The sequence below is a fragment of the Triticum urartu genome, chromosome 3A (assembly GCF_056163025.1).
Source record: "Triticum urartu cultivar PI428250 chromosome 3A, HENAU_Tu73, whole genome shotgun sequence".
NCBI lineage: Eukaryota > Viridiplantae > Streptophyta > Magnoliopsida > Poales > Poaceae > Triticum > Triticum urartu.
The window spans coordinates 741,733,268-741,753,899 of NC_141875.1; the positions used below are offsets into that span (position 1 = coordinate 741,733,268).

General features: G+C 43.4%; 1 protein-coding gene across 1 annotated transcript; it reads right to left on the bottom strand.

Annotated features, from left to right (window-relative positions):
• Window positions 1–230: 230 nt before the first annotated feature.
• LOC125549563 (uncharacterized) lies at window positions 231–1,992 on the bottom strand. The gene is made up of 2 exons (XM_087545717.1): window positions 1,927–1,992; window positions 231–1,313 (listed from the first exon to the last, which is right to left on the bottom strand). Exons 1-2 carry the CDS (start codon window positions 1,990–1,992, stop codon window positions 459–461), a joined length of 921 nt encoding a protein of 306 aa, XP_087401843.1. The 3' UTR covers window positions 231–458.
• Between the last annotated feature and the right edge of the window lie 18,640 nt (window positions 1,993–20,632).

Genomic DNA, 20,632 nt, shown 5'->3' on the forward strand with positions numbered 1-20,632 from the left:
AGGACCCTACCGCCATAGGTACCGATAGTCACACTCCACGTGTACCACCTACTAAGCTGGTGGTAGGGTATTAAGAGTGAACAAGGCACATTCCAGTGCTACCATACATTAACATGGTTGAGCGTACATACCCAACATTAACAAGTTCAGAAAAAACAACACATAATTGACAAGTTGATAGATCCATATACTTCACCAAAGTTCACCTGACTACAATAGCCGGTCCCATTTCACTAGGCATTAATCTAAAAACAAATATTGATCTAACTAGCTAGCTAATTACAAGTTGCATTGTCAGTACTAGTATATTGAATGTAGCCGCCACCACCATTGTCACTGACAACGTCCACGTACATGCCCCTGCTGCTCGGGTAATCCTGTTGCTTCTGGTTTCTCTTGGCCGGTAAGTGGTGGAACTGGTGGCCTCCTCTCTCGCCGCCACTATCCTCATCGACGCTCTACCCTAGGTGGAACATGCCCTGCATGGTAGTAACCATTGTGATGGGCATTGCCTCGACTGGCTGTCCAGACATCTGATGATCCATGGCGTGCATGAACTGGAAGCTGTCCATTTGCGCCGCCGCCCACTGCTCCATCCAGTTCCCACGGGCATGGTGGTGGTGGTGCTGCGCATAACCGTCCACTACATAAGCATCGCTGTCAGCAAAGAGCAGTCTGGTAGGGAAGCAGAGACCAAGGCTCGCAGGTTTGAAGCTGTCGATGTACTGGCTGTCATGCGATAGTGCACTGCCGAGCATGGGGTACTGCAATCCGGGCGGCGCAGTGCCGGTGCCGGTAGCATAAGTGGTACTGCTGGACATGGTTGATGTCACAGACGACGTCCCTGTCGTAGCGGCTCGGCAGGTGGCTGACACCACCTTGGGATTGTCCCTACGCTTGGCATGGGGACGATACCCCCCGCCAACGGGCACGTTGCGGAGCGCGCCACCGCGGGTCCAGTAGCGGCGGCAGGAGTGGCAGAAGTGACGGGGCTGGGTAAGGGAGTAGTTATTGAAGTAGCAAAACTTGGTGTCGGTGGAGTCGCATCGTGGGCACTTGAGCCCCAACACCTGCTGTGGCAACCGCGCCAGCCGTGCTCGCTTCGACATGGACATCGACTTGCTATTCCCGCTGCCACCGCAATCGCCGTCCTCAGCACCGCCGCAACCATCATCACCACCCCATCCAGCGTCGGTGCCCGCTCCGGCCATGGCCATGAACCCTTCTTGATTGTTGTTGTTGCATCCGCCATCACCAGGACCAACAGGTGAAGGAGTGGTAGTACTATGAGTATTTGTGCCGATTTGTTGCAGCTGCCAATCAACAAGGAGACGAGTAATCAAATATCGGCCAATATGTATATGTAGCCAGGTTTTTTTCTCCATTCTGTATTTTCCTAGGATGGCAAGACAACCGGTTTCTAATAAATCTTGGAATTTTTGGTTTTTTCCATTTGAATAATTCAAATCAAATGAATTTTGGTTTTAAATTTATTTCCAGTAAAAATATATAATGTTTGACCTACATCAGACATAAACTTCCCTGTGAAAAGGGAGACCCCGTGACCTCTTGGGAGTACACAGACCCTATTTGATTCACTTTTTTCCATTAAATCCATTTATTGATATTTCTGATACCACAACCCGAGAAATACTGGTACATGTTGGCCGTTTAAATTCTTTTACTCTAAATTGTTTGACTGGTACCACTTTTTCTTGGGTGTCAACGAAATTTCCGGTAACCAGTGGGTTACTGTAAATTTGGTCCACAAAACTAAACCCTGATATGGAGTATATTGCAAGATATATATCTGCAATCAGCAAACCTAGCTCACTGAGTGCACACATATTCTGGTTTTTGTGGTGTGAACAAAATCATGAGGGAATATGCAATTAATCAGATATCTAGAAGCACAAGGATGCATACCTGAAGCTGGTTGTGGTTGGTGTTCCAGAAGTTTGATGAATCAAGGAAGGAAGGAAGGAAAATCATAGCCGGTGATCTAGAGAGAAGAGTAAGTGGGAGGAAGAAACTTAGCAGCAGCTGGGGAAATCAAGCGGAAGAGTACTAGTACCCAAGAAGAGATGCTAGAGAGAGGGGGGGGGGGGGGGGGGGGGGTGAGCGTCTGCAGCACCAAAATAGATGAGAGAGAAGGGAGACACACACTCTATATATGTATAGCCTGTGGAGATTTGGGGGAATAGAGAAGAGGACACATATTGTTGTTGTTTTCCTTCCTTTGCACACTTTTTATGGTGAATACTGACGTGGCTGAGAGAGGTACCCATGCTAGCTACAGTTTGCAATAAATTAGTTTGTGTACTCTAATTTACTAAGGCCCTGTTTGGTTCAGCTTTTATCGACGGATTCCGCTACCGCGCAGCAGAATCTGAACCAAAAGGCGAACCCAGCAGAATCCGATTCCAGAAATCCGCTGCCAAAATCTGAACCAAAAGCGGAAGCAGCCCAGGACGTGCTTTCCAAAATCTGATTCCGCTGCAGGCCAAAATCTGAAAAAGATGTATCAGCTGGTTTGCCAAATGACCTATATCTTTTTCACATCAGATTTTCCATAGTTGTTTTTCACAACAGATTTTTCACAGCTGCTTTTAGAAATCCACAGCCGAACCAAACAGGGCCTAAGCTTGATAGCTAATTTGCCACCACATAATTAATTATCCAGGCCACCCCATATAGTTAAATGGTACTAACAATTTGGTAGGCCTACATATATTTTTTGTTTGAACTCTAGCAAGCCATAACCCACACTCTATTTTGAGACGACCACTTGTTCTCAACAGTTCCTGTGTTTTCATTTTTGATAGGAACCAAGACGTCGCGTCATTCTCATCATCTGTTTTTCTTCTATTTCCGTATTTCCATTATATTGCGTCCCAAAGATGTCATAAAATGTGGGATATGTCAAAACGAGTTGAACTTCAATCTTGAAATGTGCATGTCATGTATACATGAAGAAAAAGTGACACCGACTCAAGAGTTTGTGTTGCATACACAACTTAGTTTTGCATTGGAAGGGACTAAAACTATATTTGACCACTCAAGTTTTAGGTAAGTTTATTTGTATCCCTATATTCTAAAATTTAAAGGCTGGGTGATCTGATTGCCAACCTAGTGAAATTTATATGGTGGTGCTTTTGCGCACAAACAAATCGGCACAACAAAAAGATAAAAAGAAACATACATTCATTACTAAAGAAAGGAGAATTTCAGCAAGTTTAGGGTCAAACTTGTGTAAGTTCAAAATCTAGGAGGCCAAACTACAACCGATAGTTAAATAGGTGTTGCTTGTGACGGATGTTTCATACACTTCTATATCGAGGTAGAAGTTTCTCTCGAACCTGAGCGAGTTGGCAACCTTGAGCAATTGACTTCCATGGTTAATACTTAATACACATGACGGTGTTCTTGGTTGTGTGCATTCTCGGGTGTCCAGAGCAAATTATGAGCTCTTATTTTATTACTCGAGAGCCGCTCGTCGGTGTGAACAAATATAAGTGTTTGATTGAAGTCAGGTGGTTTGCAAGTACCACTGTTCATTTGTATTATGGTAGTTGCGGGTACTATATGTAGTCGGACATATAAGTACTCTTGTCATATTCATATCCATCGCTTATATGAAATAGTCGCTGTGAATACGAGATGCCAACTAAATCTCTCTCGCATTAATTTTTCTTGTTTGTTAATAGTTATAAAAATAATGCATGTGCATATATAACATCGATCACCTCCCATAGTGTAGTATATAAATTCCTAATTATTTTACTTATGTTTGTCATGTTGACATATGGTTGCTATGTGTGCAGAATCTCTGCCATGATATCAACCACACTGATTGGAATAGTCAAAGCCCAAATCTGCTCATTACCAGAAGTTGGAATAACAAAATTTATAATTGCAAAATCTATGGGACAAATAAACTACTTTTGTTAATTATGTTTTGATTGCTCACCATGTACACATGGTAACAAATTAAACTACAACCACCGGTAGAGGTAGGTGTATTGGGCAACGAGTTTTTTCTCCAATTTAAAATCAAGATAGAAAATGTTTGCAATCAAGTCCGATTCTACTTGGTGAATACGCATGGCCGTGTTCTTGGTTGACTGGTTGTGTGCATGGTCGGATCTAGAGAGCTCTTGTTCTATTACTCGATGGTCGATGGTCCGCATGAACAAATAAGTGTTTATTTGAAGCAAGGTGATTTGTATGTACCAGAAATTTAGGGTCAAAGTTGTCTAATTTCAAATCTAGGAGGTAAAATTGCAACCGATAGTAAAATAGGTGTGGTGAGCGGCGGTTTTTTCATCCACTTTTATATCAAGTAGAAGTTTCTCTCGAACCTCAGCGAGTTGGCCACCTTGACAATCCATTGATTATACTTCCCATGGTTAATACACATGACTGTGTTCTTGGTTGTGTGCATTCTCGGGGGCAGGAGCAAATTAAGACCTCCTATTTTATTACTCGAGGGCCGATTGTTGTGATAAGTTTTTAATTGAAGTCAGGTGGTTTGCAGGTACCAGTGTCCATTTCTACCATGATAGTTGCGGGGACTGTATGAGCCGGACATATACGTACTCTTCTCAGCTTCATATCCACCGATGCTATGAAATAGTCCCCATGAATATGAGATGACAACTAAATTTCTCTCGCATTAATTTTTCTCGCGTCTTAATGGTTAAAAACCTAATGCACATGCATATATAACATCTATCACCTTCCAGAATGTAATATTTCCTAATTATTCTATTTATGTTTGTCATGTACATGGTTGCTACATGTGCAAAATCTCCGCCATGTTATCAACCATACTGAATATAATATGGTTAAAGCCATAATCTGCTCATTACCAGAAGTTAGAATAAAAAAATCCCGCAAAAAAAATCTAATTTTAAAATCTAGGAGACAAAAAAAACTATCTTTTTTGTGGAAAAAAAAAACCTTTTCATCATGTTTTGATTGCTCATCACGCACCACATGGTAATAAATTAAAGTACAACCACCAGTTGAAGTAGGGGTGCTGGGCCATGAGGTTTTTCTCTCCAATTTGAAATCGAGATAGAAAATGATGACATGCAATTGAGTCCGATTCAACTTCCTTTGTCAATACGCACGGCAGTGTTCTTGGTTGCGTGCATGCTCGGGTGCAGAGAGCTCTTCTTCTGTTACATGAGGGTTGATTATCCACGTGAACAAATAAGTGTTTATTTGAAGCCAGGTGTTTTGCAAGCAATGTTCGTCCAAGCTACTATGATAGTTCCAGGGGCACTGCACATAGCCGGACATATATGTACTGCAGTGGGTACTATACGTATGTACGCCAATGAGTTCTTTCATTCTTCATTGCGGTCGATGACATGAAGCAGTCACCGCAAACACGAGACAACAATTAGTTTTCTCTCTCTTCAAATTTTCTTCTGAGTTAACACTTAAACAACTAATGCACATGCACAAATTACATGATTACATCGATCACTTCCATGATGCAATATGTTACTATGCACGTACAGGTTGACAGCTACTACGCAGGACATGCTACACTAATGTCCACTCTTAGCAAAACTAGACTTATTACAACGCCAAACGTAAAAATTATTATGTGCCACATATATGTGATTGAACTAAGGGAACATGCACCTCAATTAGTTCAAGCTAGCTGAAGAATCATATATCAGGTAAACTCCAATGGGGATCATCAAATGGACAACGCCAAATGTCCGTGGACACATTCGGATGTGTCCATGGACAGCAGGCGGGGTGCCGGCCATCTAACCATAGTCATCAAATCTGGACAATGGGCTAGGCGGACTGAGAGGAAAAAGAGGTGAGTGGGATAGGTGGGTGTGGCACGAGGTGGTCCAACTAACATTGAGCTAGTTATATGTCCAGATTCCCGCAAACCTCCCCCAGTTTGGTACCGGTGGGAGGGTTTCAGACGTTCGGACCAGTCCGGAGAAACTGATAACTTCCGTTCGATAGCTCGAAGTGTTCGGACCGTCCGGTCCGGACATTTGCGGACGATTTGATGACCCGCATTGGAGTTGCCCTCAGTAGATCCCAAATAGTATGAAGGAAGGAAGAAGAGTGAAGGCACATGGAAGTCTTGATATATGAAAAATAAGAAGATAGCTTAGGTTCAAGTTTTCTAGATATATGCTCCCATTGGTTGATATAGAGTCCATTTGTAGACTTGCGTTGTAAAATGAGTTTTACATAAACTGACAAAAAAGAAAATATAATTAAGTTGGGTCACTGTCCATGATTGTAGTGTCCACTGTTTGGTGCCTGGTACACTACGGTACCACACCGTGCTCTATCACGACTCAAAACATTAATCAATAATTGCAACATCTCACCAAGAAATTGCACCGTGCAAGCATATTGATCAGACAGATTTATCCATCCTTTTAACTCATGAACACGTAATATTTGGCAATTGAAATATCTTACCATACTAGCATGTACACTAAAAAGTAATGGCAAATTAGGCCGTGTTCCATAGGTTATGCTCAAAGCTTAAAACAAAATCTTTTTATGGATGGAGCGAGTAATTACGAATAGGATTTTGTGCTCCCAACCCGTAGTTATTAAGCACCGAAAAGAACATATATGTGGTGTAGTACGAAAATGAGCACATGCTTCATGGCAATTCCCAGACTAAAAATGTGTCTGATGGAGACATCTTACCTAATAAAGGCACTTAATTAATTTTGTGTACGTAGCATCTGCATTAGAACAGTTACAGATGCGAGCTCTGTACTCATTGCGTGTACATTTGGATCGATGCAACTTTGTGTTGTAGAAAAACACATGCTTAATTACATGTGCATGCATACGTTTACGATGAGAGACTTCTCCGAGATTTTTCTCTTTGGACAAACATCATGAGAGGACAAAGTGTTCTTACATTTCATATAGGTAGGGAAATTGGCCTGATTTATGAGGAAAACTAGACCAAAAAAAGGTAAAGCAAACACTTAAAAAGAACTAGAGATTGATGAAAGGATTCTAGACTAGCTGAAGTAGAAGAGTAGGAATACCAGACAACATCGTCTAAGTTTGATATGGGAGCGCCGTGGCCCAACATCTTTAAACGAGTCTCATATTCAGCAACAGCAACCTCCATTACCTCAGGAAAGCTCATGCAGCCAGATGATCATCGACGTGTCGCTTTCCAAGGACACAAAATGGTCCTCATCCTGTGCTGTGAAAGGTACCGCCCACCCAAATGCCACAAAATTGAATTCCCATGCATGCCTATATGACCAGATGACAAGATCTCGAATTCTCCTGTTGATGACCAGATGATAAAATGGCTTGGCAACTGCCCTCCGTGCTCCTGTTGATGGTATCCTCCTCTCCTCATAAACTATATGAAGCTAGGAAGGCACATCTCGATCTCGCCGGAGCACAACATCTCTTGGAGTATACAGCTCGTGCACCAGCAAAGTTGGTCGACATACCTTTCAACTGGGGATTTAGGCGAGGCCGATACTGAAGACACCCTTAAAGTAGAGCAACATCATCATCATAAGGGTGGACTTGCCAAGTAGCCCACGTGAAACACCTCCATGCAGGAGCTGCGAACTCACCATCAGGGCATGCACATGCACTCGCACAGGGCAATCATGCCCAAATGCAAGTTAGAACGTCCATGGACAGTTAGTTGCATGCATGCGTACCGTGCTACAGTTATACATATACCATGCTTTCGTACGAACATATATAGATAAGTTCACCGCACCATGGAGGCAGGTTTCTTGTATTTCCTTGACACTTTAGACGCACTACACTGGTTGTGATTTGTACATTGAACCAAGAGAAGAGTAGTGATACTACCCTATCGTGGGTTGATAATTCTTGCAAACATGTTGTCGTTGCAACAAGTCAGAGTGCACATATGTATCCACCAGGCTAGAGGGGAAAAACGGTTTGGCGCCATGTCGCCTCCACGGGCTTCGGCGAGGGAACTCTAGCCTGACCCATTTCCCTCCTCCCTTCTTGCCGCCGCCGGTGAAGCTCGCGCGGTCGACAGTGGTGGGGAGGGGTGCGCTCCTGGTGACGGTTGTCTCCTTCCCTGTGGCTGCTCCTTTGGAGACGCAGGTCATCTACTACTGGCGATGGGGATGGCCAACGGTGAGACCCATCTGCCACACCGGTGATTGTTAGAATAAATTCGAGGGACTCCGTCGATCATTCGAGGACCAAGTAATCACACGAGCACGACACCGAGATTTGTTAACGAGATTCATCGATATGGCTACATTCACGGGCTTGACTACGGGCGCTCCTCCCCGTGACACCATCACAATACCGCACCCGGCCACCCGGGCGCCGGCACACGCCGCCGGCTCCCCCTTACGCGTCTGTGATATTATGTTGGCATAGGTTACATCGTGTGTCTAACCCTGCTATATATGAGAGGCCTAGGATATAAGTGTCCTACTAAGACACGACTCCATATCCTATTTAAACATAATACAACTCAGAGTCCAACTATAACCTAACTTTGTACACAATATTCGACACAACTCTAACAAACTCCACCTTGGCGAATATTCTCCACCACCCTGAATTTGTCAATGCGTCAAACTTCCATGTACATTGGACTTGAGTTTATCCCATGAGCACCGCTGCTACTCCAAAGACTCCATATGACTCCACCTGCAACTTGTAGTCCCTTTTTTTCTTGACCACAGTCAACACTCGAGCAAAATTAAGTTCCTTGTTACTCTAGTTTGTGCTCCCAAGTTCCAGAGCATCAGTCCAACGTCATCACACACTGATCATTGACCTGCGTGAAAGTGAACAACTCACGTATTGGGTGTCACACATAAGAATTACCTGAACTCAACATCACCGCTCCTTTCTTGACCGCCTGTCTGAAACTTGAAGGAATTTCACCGTTGCTTTTAGTTACCTCGAGTCAAATTCACAGTTGTCTCACCACATGTATGACCACCAGAGCCCTGGCCCGTCTCCATGCCCCGTGCATACCGCACGCCTCGCCGCTATTACCGCGTCGAGCCTCTGCTGTCCTGGTCGAGTCTCAAGGGTCGCGAAACCACACCACTCAACCCCCACTGTAGAGTACCATCGATCATCACCGACCAATGACGAGTTTCACCCTTTCATCAGACCACTAGGCTCCAGTCTGAACTGCATGTCACTCGCTTTTTCCCATCTGCTGAATAGGCTTCGACCCCATCGACTTACGCCGTAACCCCTCAATCCATCTCCACCTTCACCATGACTCCATGGTGGTCGTACGTGCCACCCCGCGTCCCGTCGACTCCAAGCTTTCATGTGCACCGTCTTGAATCAACCCCGCGTCATAGTCTTGTCGAAGCCACACAAGCCCTCGGGGCCTGCGCCACGTGTTTCCACGCTCAGAAGTCGGTCACCATCAGCATCACGCTCCTACGTCATCTTCGCCGATCCCACCACCGTCTTCTGTACCAACCGACTTGCGTCGATCCCGTCAGACTGTCTAGTCTGACCCAGGCTCCCAAATCATTCTACGAATTCCCATCCATCACATGATAATTCTATCACAGCTGACATGACTTCACGCAACGCCTTCAAGCATCCCTGTAGTGCCAACAAATCTTTCACCCTTATCTGCCATAACCCAAGGTTTTCAGTTTCGTGAACTTGTCCACCTCAAACCTGATACCCGTTGGCGCCATGGTCCTTTGTATGACCGACCCTATGAAAGAAAATATCTAAGCTTTCCACACAATGCCCCAAGTACACGAACCGAATCTCCACGTACTAATAGCAAAACAAACCAAAGAATCACTCTTGGCCTTCACGTGGTGTAGCTCCCGTGGCTCAACTCCAATGCTAGCTTTGCCTAGCTAAAGCCCTTGCCTTCCCGATGGATGAACACAATCAGCGATGAATTCTTTTCTACAGATCTGATCTGTTTTGCCTCGTGCCTTTGTCTCCCTCGCTGGCTGCTATTAACGAGCCACAGATACAAGTAGAACACGGCTTCTCCGGGGACTCGGTCCCCTTTTTTTTGTTGTACAAAACAAATCTCAAGTTTGACCGCTCTTTCCTGTTGTACGCAACCGAATCCAGTGCATGATCTGCCGCTTAGTCCACTCGCCGCCTGCAGCCTTGCGGCTTCCGCTAGTTGGGTCGCTGCTCACGCACACGCCTTTGGGCGTAGCCAGCACCCCTGATCGATCGATCGACCTGCTGCCCTGCTTGCGCGCGACGCGCTGCCGCCGCCGATTGCATCACACTGAGTCCACGCCTGAATTGATTAACCGATCTCACCAAGAACTCGTCCGATCCACCGAATCGACCAAACAACCTGCTGCTCAAAAGCCCGCAACTTGCCGCCCCCAAGACATCCAACCACGTGACTGCTTCTTCATCCTGTAGATCCACACAATGCGACCTCCGAACAACTTAGCTCATGATACCACTTGTTAGAATAAATCCGAAGCACTTCGTCGATCATCCAAGGACCAAGCAATCACACGAACACGACACCGAAGTTTGTTAACGAGGTTTACCGATATAGCTACATCCCGGGGCCTGACAACGGACGCTCCTCCCCGTGACACCGTCACAATACCGCACCCGGCCATTCGGGCACCGGCACACGCCGCCGACTCCCCCTTGCGCGCCTGTGCTATTATGTTGGCATAGGTTACATCGTGCGTCTAGCCCCGCTATATATGAGAGGCCTAGGATACAAGTGTCCTACTAGGACACGACTCCATATCCTATTTAAATACAATACAACTCAGAGTCCAACTGTAACCTAACTTTGTACACAATATTCGACACAACTCTAACAGTGATGGGCTTCTTCTCACGAGTGTGCCTACGCTCGATCGTCGGGTGTCGTTGTCCTACCTCGACCATTAAAGAGTTGTTGCAGGGCCGGTCAGGTGGCACCGCGCGTCGCTAGTCCACGCCCATCCATGTCGAGCCGGGTTCTTGTGGAAAGGTTGGGGAAGCCTCTGCTTGTCCTCTGGTGGGTGGTGGCCATGAGTTCTTGCGATGTTGAGGAATTTGGTCTTGGATGCTAGAGCGATGTCCGCACTAGTTTTTGGCAAACCTCCTACCAAACGACACATGCCTGCCATGACAGGTGATTCGGGTGAGCGCACTCCAGGAAGTACTCAGATAGGTAACAGACATGTAGGGAACACTTGGGAGCAAGGTGCACACGGGGACTGAGAGTGACCAGTTATAGCTCTCCCAAGGTGTTACCTGATGCCATGTCCCAATGGAGAGGCTCACCGATTTGGCATGCTCCAGGTTCCAGTCGGCTTGCCGCCATGTCCTAGCTGGTAGGTTCTACCGACTACTGCTATGCCCAGTCGGTAGGCTGTATATATGTCTTAGTCGATAGGGAGGCCACCATGTTCCTCCCGGCATACTGTTATACCTATTCCGCATGTCGTCATGCTTAGCACCGTGTCATACCACAATTAGCCTTACCAGTCGGGTGTGCTAACGGCTCAAGAAAGACTCGGGGAACAGCATACGAAGAGCTGCACCAGTGCGCCCTGAAGATGGCCTCAAAAGAAGAAGTGCTCGCCTAAAACGAAAACTTCCATTGAAAGCGCCAATTGTCACCTCGTGGCCCATGTCTCGCTCTTAGTCACAGCCGCAATCGTGATTAGAGATCGGACGGTGATCAGATCGTTCGCATCTATTTGGAAAATATGGTGTGCTCGCCAGATATGCACAGATCACCGCACGATGACATCATGGGGCCGATAAAGTGCAAGCTCAACATCAGATATGTCTTTTGTCTTGAAGTTTGCTTCGGGATTTGTTCACCCGCCGACTGAGAGAGCAATAGTGCACGCCATGTTGATACAAACATGTGCCCCTAGGTGCAATGTGGATAAGGTACAACCTGGCTTCATGAGATCCGTAGTATGTCAGATTCCTGCTATGTCATGTATGCGAGTATGCCGAACACCATAATTTGGGAGACATGGAGATGCCATTTGTTGAGTGTCCTAGAGCATTGACTCTTGCAGCTATGTTGATCTTCTCGCTTCAGCTTTTGCCGAGTTCAGAGGTTGATCTGGGTTCCGACATGCTGGTTCTCTTATGAATGTCATTTGTCCAGACAAATGTTATACGCTGTGAAATGCACATGATGACACTGGCACACGATTCAAACCTCACTGCACACGGGCACGATCAACTCAACTTAGTCATGCTTGCAATGTGACACTCATCGCACACAAATTCCCAATTTTATGTGGTGGGACACACTCATCAACAACAAATTTGTCATGACGGTTAGGAAAACTGTGTACTATGGACCAATTCAACAGTGTGCGGTGAGGTGATTTGTACTAGTATCTCATCATCCGCTCCATGTGTGTGTGCAAGTCAATTCAGATTCCAGAACCCTGATAACAGTATTCTCTCAGTTTTGAAGAATTTAAATATTATATCTCTCAAACAATCTAACGCACATTTTCATCTGTGTGTTTTATTCTGTCTTGTGTAACCTTAAAACTAACCCATGTGTACATGTTACCATGAAATGATCGCCCGGCGCTCATGGTCTTTGAAGTACCTGCAAACCCTTTTCGGTGCTATCTTCTCCGAGGTGCAGATTTGCGACATAAATCATGGCCGCCATCGTCTTCTTGTCTACACCGACGACTTCTCGGCCACTGCTTCTACAAGATACTGGGTGGCACGCTGCCGATGGATACAAGAGGAAGAAGGCTTCGGCCCCCCAAGGATTTGGGTATAATTTTATTTTTATTTTCCTTATGGGTATATTTGTAAGGAAATGTGATACTTAATATATGGTCTTTGGCCTTTCTGCAAAAAACAAAAAACACATGTCCGCATGTTACCATGAAATGTTTACCATGTAATAACAATTGAGCTCACTTTGTTTGACTTACACAATATTGTGAGAATGTAAAATAAAATCATGATCGCAAAATAAATGTTCAATAAAATAAGTTATTATAATACATTGATTACGGTAATTATAAGATCTGAGACCACGTCTTCGACGCTTAAGGCACCCACTTTCCTAGGCCTTCGTACCCTCTTTCGTAGGTGTAGGATTATTGGTCTCCGACAGCCAGCTACATTAGCTCAGTGGCTTCCACGCTTTTTTTGTCTGGCTTGCACAGACATTTGTTTTCTGCCGGTAGGTTGCTGGTTTTAAAACTCTGACCACAGTTATTTTATTAATTTCAAATTTTCATGTATTTTAATTTTTTTGATTTTTTTATTTAAAAAATATGAATTTAAAATGTTCCTGAATTTGGAAAATGTTCATAAATTTGAAAAAAAGATTCTATATTAGTGTGAGTTAAGAATCAAAAGAGATAAATAGGAAAAACAAAATATAAAAAACGATCGAAAGCTTGTAGAAGCTTCACGAAACCGGTTAAAGCATAAAACATGGTTGAAACTAGCTTCTACATGGGCCGGCTTATTTACCAGACGTGCCTAGGGGATGGTGTGTGTTCGAAACGAGCAGTAATCGCACCGTGACTATTTCTCGCTTTAAGGGAGGCGGAAGAAGTAGTATCGCTGAAGGTTCTAACCATTTGGGCTGGCCCATTCGGTCTCGCATTATAGTAAAAAGAGATAACGAAATGAGAGTATCAGGTATGGATCCGTGGCCTCCACTGCAGAGAGATGACGGCGCTGCTAGCCACTCCGCTACGTCCCTTTCATTGTAAATACAAGGGGCGCGACCTACTTCATGCCATTTCAGCCAGGGTTTTTTTTTTTGCTTTCTTTTCTTTCATTTCTTTTCTTTTTTTCTTCTTCGTTTATCATTCTTTTTTGCATTTTTTCTTTTTCTTAAGTTTTTTCGTTTCACTCTACATTTTGTATACCTCAAAACTATTTTAATATAAATGATCAACATTTTCTGTATACATGTTCAACATTGTTCGAACACTTATTCAACATTTTTCAAATGCTTGATCAACATTTCAATATTTATTTCAACTTTTTTTAAGTACATGTTGAACATTTATATATACATGATCAACATTTTTTGAAATACTTGTTCAACAATTATTTCAAATACTTGTTCTAATTTTTTCGAATACTTGTTCAACATTATTATATAAATGTTTATCATTTTTTCGAATTTTTGTTCAACATTTGTTCAAATACTTGTTCAACCTTTTTTCAAATGTTTTTTAAAAAGCGTTTTATTAAAAATATACTTATAATATTTTAAGGTATAAATAAAAGTAAAAACGAAAATAAAAGTATGAAAAAAAAGAAACAGAAAATAGGCTGGTGTTTCCTGAACGCGCGGGCCGGCTCAACTGGCGTTTCCTTCAGCGAGGGTCGCTCCTGTCTCCCTTAATTAAATGTTTAAATGTTCTGTATCATGTAAACCATGAAGCACTGCGTCATGTTTTATAATAAATTAGAAACAAAATTAAATATTGAAACATTTTCTAAAGAAAAACCGTCATGTTTTCATTTAAATGTTCTGCGTCATGTTTAAAAAGTTCAGAAAGGTTTTGCTTTAGAAAATGTTTCCTTCGGCACGAGCTCTGCAACATGTAAAGCAAGAAATGCATGGGGCACTCACCTGGGCTGGCTCACTTGCTCATTCCAGTGCATCACTGTTTTGCAGTGGATTTTGGTTACGTATGGTTTTTTCTGTATCGACCCGCCATTGTAGCGACTTCAGTGTTTTAGACATCAAATTTTTGTCAGTATTTCTTAATTTATTTTTATTTATTTTTAACTATTCTAAATTCTGAACACTTTATAGTTTTAAAAAGATGAACATTTTTTAAAAAAAAATCATTTTTTTAAAACACTAACATCTTTTGAAACTGTAAACAATTATTGAAACACTAATCATTTTTAAAATTTTGAAGAATGTTTAATAACCGAAACATTTTTTGAAATTTGGAATATCTTGAAAAATTTATGAATTTTTGGAAGTGGGGAACAATTTTATAATAAATTATAAACAAAGTTAAATGTTTAAACATTTTCTAAAGCAAAACCTGTCTGAATTTTTAGAAGCAAAACCTTTCTAAAGCAGGCAAGGAGTGTCATTAATGGATACAGGCAACACAAATGCATTCATTGATCTCAAGTTTGCACTGAAAACCAGCTGTCCACTAGGCATGATGGTGCATCTTGCTGCCTAACGTGACGGTTGTAACGTAGCAAGAGAGAGGTTGAAGAAAAAAATCATGTGGGCCCGGAGAGAGAGAGAGAGAGAGAGAGAGATACATTGTGCTATTGTACAACACCCATTCCGTCCCAAAATGTAAGATCATTTTTGAAAGGAAGGAGTACATGTCAAGTCTATTTGGTTTTTACCATCAGCGTCTATAATTTTTGATTGTTCCATGCTATTGTATTATCTGTTTTGGATGTTTTATATGCATCAATATGTGATTTTATATTATTTTTGGGACTAATCTATTAACCTAGAGCCCAGTGCCACTTTCTGTTTTTTTCCCTGTTTTAGAGTTTCGCAGAAAAGGAATACCAAACGGAGTCCAAATAGATTGAAACTTTCGCGTTGATTTTTTTTGGACCAGAAGACATCCAGAGGGCTTGGAGTGCACGTCAGGAAAGCCACGAGCCGGCCACAAGGACGGAGGGCGCGCCTAGGGGGTAGGCCCCCCACCACCATTGTGAGCCCCTCGTGACTGCACCAACCTATTTCTTCCGCCTATATATTCTCAAATATTCCAAAACCTACCAGGGGAGCCACGAAACCACTTTTCCATCGCCGCAACCTTCTGTACCCGTGAGATCCCGTCTAGGGGCCTTTTCCGGCATCCTGCCGGAGTGGGATTCGGTCACGGAGGGCTTCTACATCAACATCATTGCCTCTCCGATGAAGCGTGAGTAGTTTAACACTGACCTACGGGTCCATAGCTAGTAGCTAGACGGATTCTTCTCTCTCTTTGATTCTTAATACCATGCTATCCTCGATGTTCTTGGAGATCTATTCGATGTAATACTTTTTTGCACTGTGTTTGCCGAGATCCGATGAATTGTGGATATATGATCACCTTATCTATATGAATATTATTTGAATCTCCTCTGAATTCTTATATGCATGATTTGATATCTTTGCAAGTCTCTTCTAACTATCAATTTGGTTTGGCCGACTAGATTGGTTTTTCTTGCAATGAGAGAAGTGTTTAGCTTTGGGTTCAATATTGCAGTGCTCGATCCTAGTGACAGAAGAGGAACCGACATGTATTGTATTGTTGCCATCAAGGATAACAAGATGGGGTTTTCATCATATTGCTTGAGTTTATCCCGCTACATCATGTCATCTTACTTAATGCATTACTCTGTTCTTATGAATTTAATACTCTAGATGCAGGCAGGAGTCGGTCGATGTGTGGAGTAATAGTAGTAGATGCAGAATTGTTTCGGTCTACTTGATACATACGTGATGCCTATATTCATGATCATTGCCTTAGATATCGTCATAACTTTGCGCTTTTCTATCAATTGCTCGGCAGTAATTTGTTCACCCACCGTAATATTTTCTATCTCGAGAGAAGCCTCTTGTGAAACCTATGGCCCCCGGGTCTATTTCCCATCATATAAGTTTCTGATCTACAATTTTAGTTTCCTATTTACTTTCTTTGCAATCTTTTACTTTCCGTTCTATAAACCAAAAATACCAAAAAAATTACTTTACCGTTTATCCATCTATATCAGATCTCACTTTGCAAATAGCCGTGAAGGGATTGACAACCCCTTTGTCGCATTGGGCGCAAGTTGGTGTTTGTTTGTGCAGGTATTCGGTGGCTTGTTTCATTGTCTCCTACTGGATTGATACCTTGGTTCTCAGAAACTGAGGTAAATACTTACTCTAGTTTGCTGCATCACCCTTTCCTCTTCAAGGGAAAAACCAACGCAAGCTCAAGAGGTAGCAGGGGCGAGTTGGAAAAGAAGAAGGACAAAGATGTGAAAATCTCTACATGTCAACATCATAGCTGATAGAACAAATTAACTAGGCCGCCTTGCGCCGACCAAGAGGAGATGTGAATAAGTGGAGTGGGGGCGAGTTGGAAAAAGAAGATGGACAAAGATGTGAAAATCTCTACATGTTGGTGTGATGACCCTTGTGAAGGAAATATGCCCTAGAGGCAATAATAAAGCTGTTATTTATATTTCCTTATATCATGATAAATGTTTATTATTCATGCTAGAATTGTATAAACCGGAAACTTAGTATATGTCTGAATACATAGACAAACAGAGTGTCACTAGTATGCCTCTACTTGACTAGCTCGATAATCAAAGATGGTTAAGTTTCCTAGCCATGGACAAAGAGTTGTCATTTGATAAGAGGGATCACATCATTAGAGAATGATGTGATTGACTTGACCCATCCATTAGCTTAGCAGTGATCGTTACAATTTCATTGCTACTGCTTTCTTCATGACTTATACATGTTCCTCGGACTATAAGATTATGCAACTCCTGAATACCGGAGGAACACCTTGTGTGCTATCAAATGTCACAACGTAACTGGGTGATTATAAAGATGCTCTACAGGTGTCTCCGATGGTGTTTGTTGAGTTGGCATAGATCAAGATTAGGATTTGTCACTCCGTGTATCGGAGAGGTATCTCTAGGCCCTCTCGGTAATGCACATCACTGTAAGCCTTGCAAGCATTGTGACTAATGAGTTAGTTGCGGGATGATGCATTACAGAACGAGAAAAGAGACTTGCCGGTAACGAGATTGAACTAGGTATGAGGATACCGACGATCGAATCTCGGGCAAGTAACATACCAATGACAAAGGGAACAACATATGTTATTATGCGGTTTGACTGATAAAGATCTTCATCGAATATGTAGGAGCCAATATGGGCATCCAGGTTCCGCTATTGGTTATTGGCCGGAGATGAGTCTCAGTCATGTCTACATAGTTCTCGAACCCGTAGGGTCCGCACGCTTAACGTTTTGTGACGATTTGTATTATGAGTTATGTGATTTGATGACCGAAGTTTGTTCGGAGTCCCGGATGAGATCTGGGACATGACGAGGAGTCTCGAAATGGTCGAGACGTAAAGATTGATATATTGGAAGGCTATATTCAGACATCGGAAAGGTTCCGAGTGATTCGGATATTTTTTGGAGTACCGGAGAGTTACGGGAATTCGTATTGGGCCTTAATGCACTAGTAGAAAAAGGGGCTTTTGTCCCGGTTGGTAAGGCCCCTTTAGTCCCGGTTTTCGAACCGGGACTAAAGGGTCGGTACTAATGCCTCTCCCCTTTAGTCCCGGTTCTTACACGAACCGGGACTAAAGGGCGCGGCCACGTGGAGCTCCACCTTTAGTCCCAGTTGGTAACACCAACCGGGACTAAAGGAAATTTTATGATTTTTTTTGAAATTTATTTTTGATTTTTTTTGAATTTTTTTATTTTCAAATTTCTGAATTATTTTAACCTCTAGTGTGTAATCACCACCCCTCATCACTGTTCAATTTATCCTCTAATCACCCCTCATCATTCCAAATCATCTAACTTCCCGAACAGTCACCCATCCTCTGTAAGTGCATCTAGTGCCACCCCTAGTTGGTTTTGGAGTATTGACGACAAACCTAGTTGAGGGACTAATGTGTTTGTGAGAATTGCAGGATAACACAGGTAGAAGTCCCTCATTGATTCGGTTTTCCTACCAGAGATGACCCCTAAAATTGTATGAAGACATTGAAGTCAAAGGTGGTATATGAAGATATTCGCATTGAAGACTATGACAAGAGAAGACACCACATGAAGCCTATGGAGCTCGAAGACTTAGATCTTTCGTAGTTCTCTTTCTTCTGTGTTGAGTCATAGGAACCACCGTACTGTTAAGTGGGGTTCAAGAGAACCAGTCAGAATGACTGAAGTGATGCTTAAACAAAACCTATGTCTTCGAGTGAAGACTTTGAGAGCGAATCTTGTCCAGAGTCGGACAAGTCATCTTTGCTTGTAGCCCAAGTAAAGTTTCTGTGTGAGATTGAAATCTGACCGTTGGAACACGTGTCAGTTCCTTAGTGATCCAGGGTCATTTCGGACAAATCAGGTCGGGTTGCCAAGTGGCTATAAATAGCCCACCCCCTACAACCATAAACGGTTGGCTGCTCAGATTCAGAGTACGCCTTTTGTCGTTTGAGAGCAACCCACCTCGAAGCCTTTAAGAGAGAATTCCTTGCGAGGATAAAGCCTTAACCACCCAGAGCCAAAGAGAATTAGGCATCACTTAAGTCTTCTTGTCTGTGTGATCTGAAGACTTATTACACTTGAGGACTGTGCATCCTCCAGCCGGTTAGGCGTCGCGTTCTGAGCATCCAAGAGACATTGTGGATTGCCGGTGAACGAAGTCTGTGAAGGTTTGGGAGTCTACCTTGAAGACTTACCAGAGTGATTGGGCGAGGTCTGTGTGACCTTAGCTCAAGGGGAATACGGTGAGGACTGGGTGTCCTGAGCTGCGTGTTCAGGACTGGGTGTCCGGGACTGTGTGTCCTAAGGTTTAAATACCTAGCCGCCCTAACCAGACGTACAGTTGTCACAGCAACTGGAACTGGTCCAACAAATCATTGTCTTCAGCGAGTCACTGATTTCATCTTCCCTTCCCTTTACTTACTGTTACTCCTTGTGAAGTCATTGTATGTTCGCACTATCTTTTGTCTTCACTGAGTGACTACGTGTTCTGTGTGGCTTCACAATATCTTCCTACCTGATCCTTACTACATTGCTGCTATTAGTCATTGTGCTTTCACTCTATTGAATACTTGACTATGGCTTGCCTAGTGTAGTCTACCTTCCGCTGCAGGGTAATAGGTTTACTTCTATTGTTTGTCTTCATAACTTCCACGTTTTGAAGACTTCCATAAAAATCGCCTATTAACCCCCCCTCTAGTCGATATAACGCACTTTCAATTGGTATCAGAGCAAGGTGCTCCCTTGTTCTGTGTGAGTCGGTTTAACCACCTGGAGTTTTAGCTATGTCGACTGCAGGGATAATTAAAGTCTCCGCTGCGTGCCCCGTCTTCGATGGAACTGAATATCCCTACTGGAAGAATAAGATGCGCATGCATCTTGAAGCCATTGACGTCGACCTATGGTATGTCGTCAAGAACGATGTTCCCAAGGCTGGAGAAGGTGTCACTGCTGCTGATGTCAAGAAGTTCGTTCAACTGGACTCTACTACCAAGAATATCATCTGTGGTCATCTAACCAAAGGACAGTATGGCCGTGTGAGTGCATTGGAAACATCTAAGCTGGTCTGGGACTGGCTCTCCAAGGTCAATGAAGGCGTCTCAACCCAGAGAGATCAGAGAATCAGTGTCCTTCGCAACCTCTTCAACCGCTTCAAGCGAAATGACAATGAGAATGTCCAGCTCACATTTGACCAACTCACTGACATCACAAATGAGCTTCAAGCCCTCGGCGCTACTGAGATCACCAAACATGAAGTCGTCAAGACACTACTGAGATCACTTGATAGTTCGTTTGACACCCTAGCCCTGATGATTCAAGAACGTCCTGATTTTAAGACACTCGATTCGTCTGACATACTTGAGAGGCTACACACACATGAGTTTCAGCTTTCTGAGAAAAGAGATATCTACGGT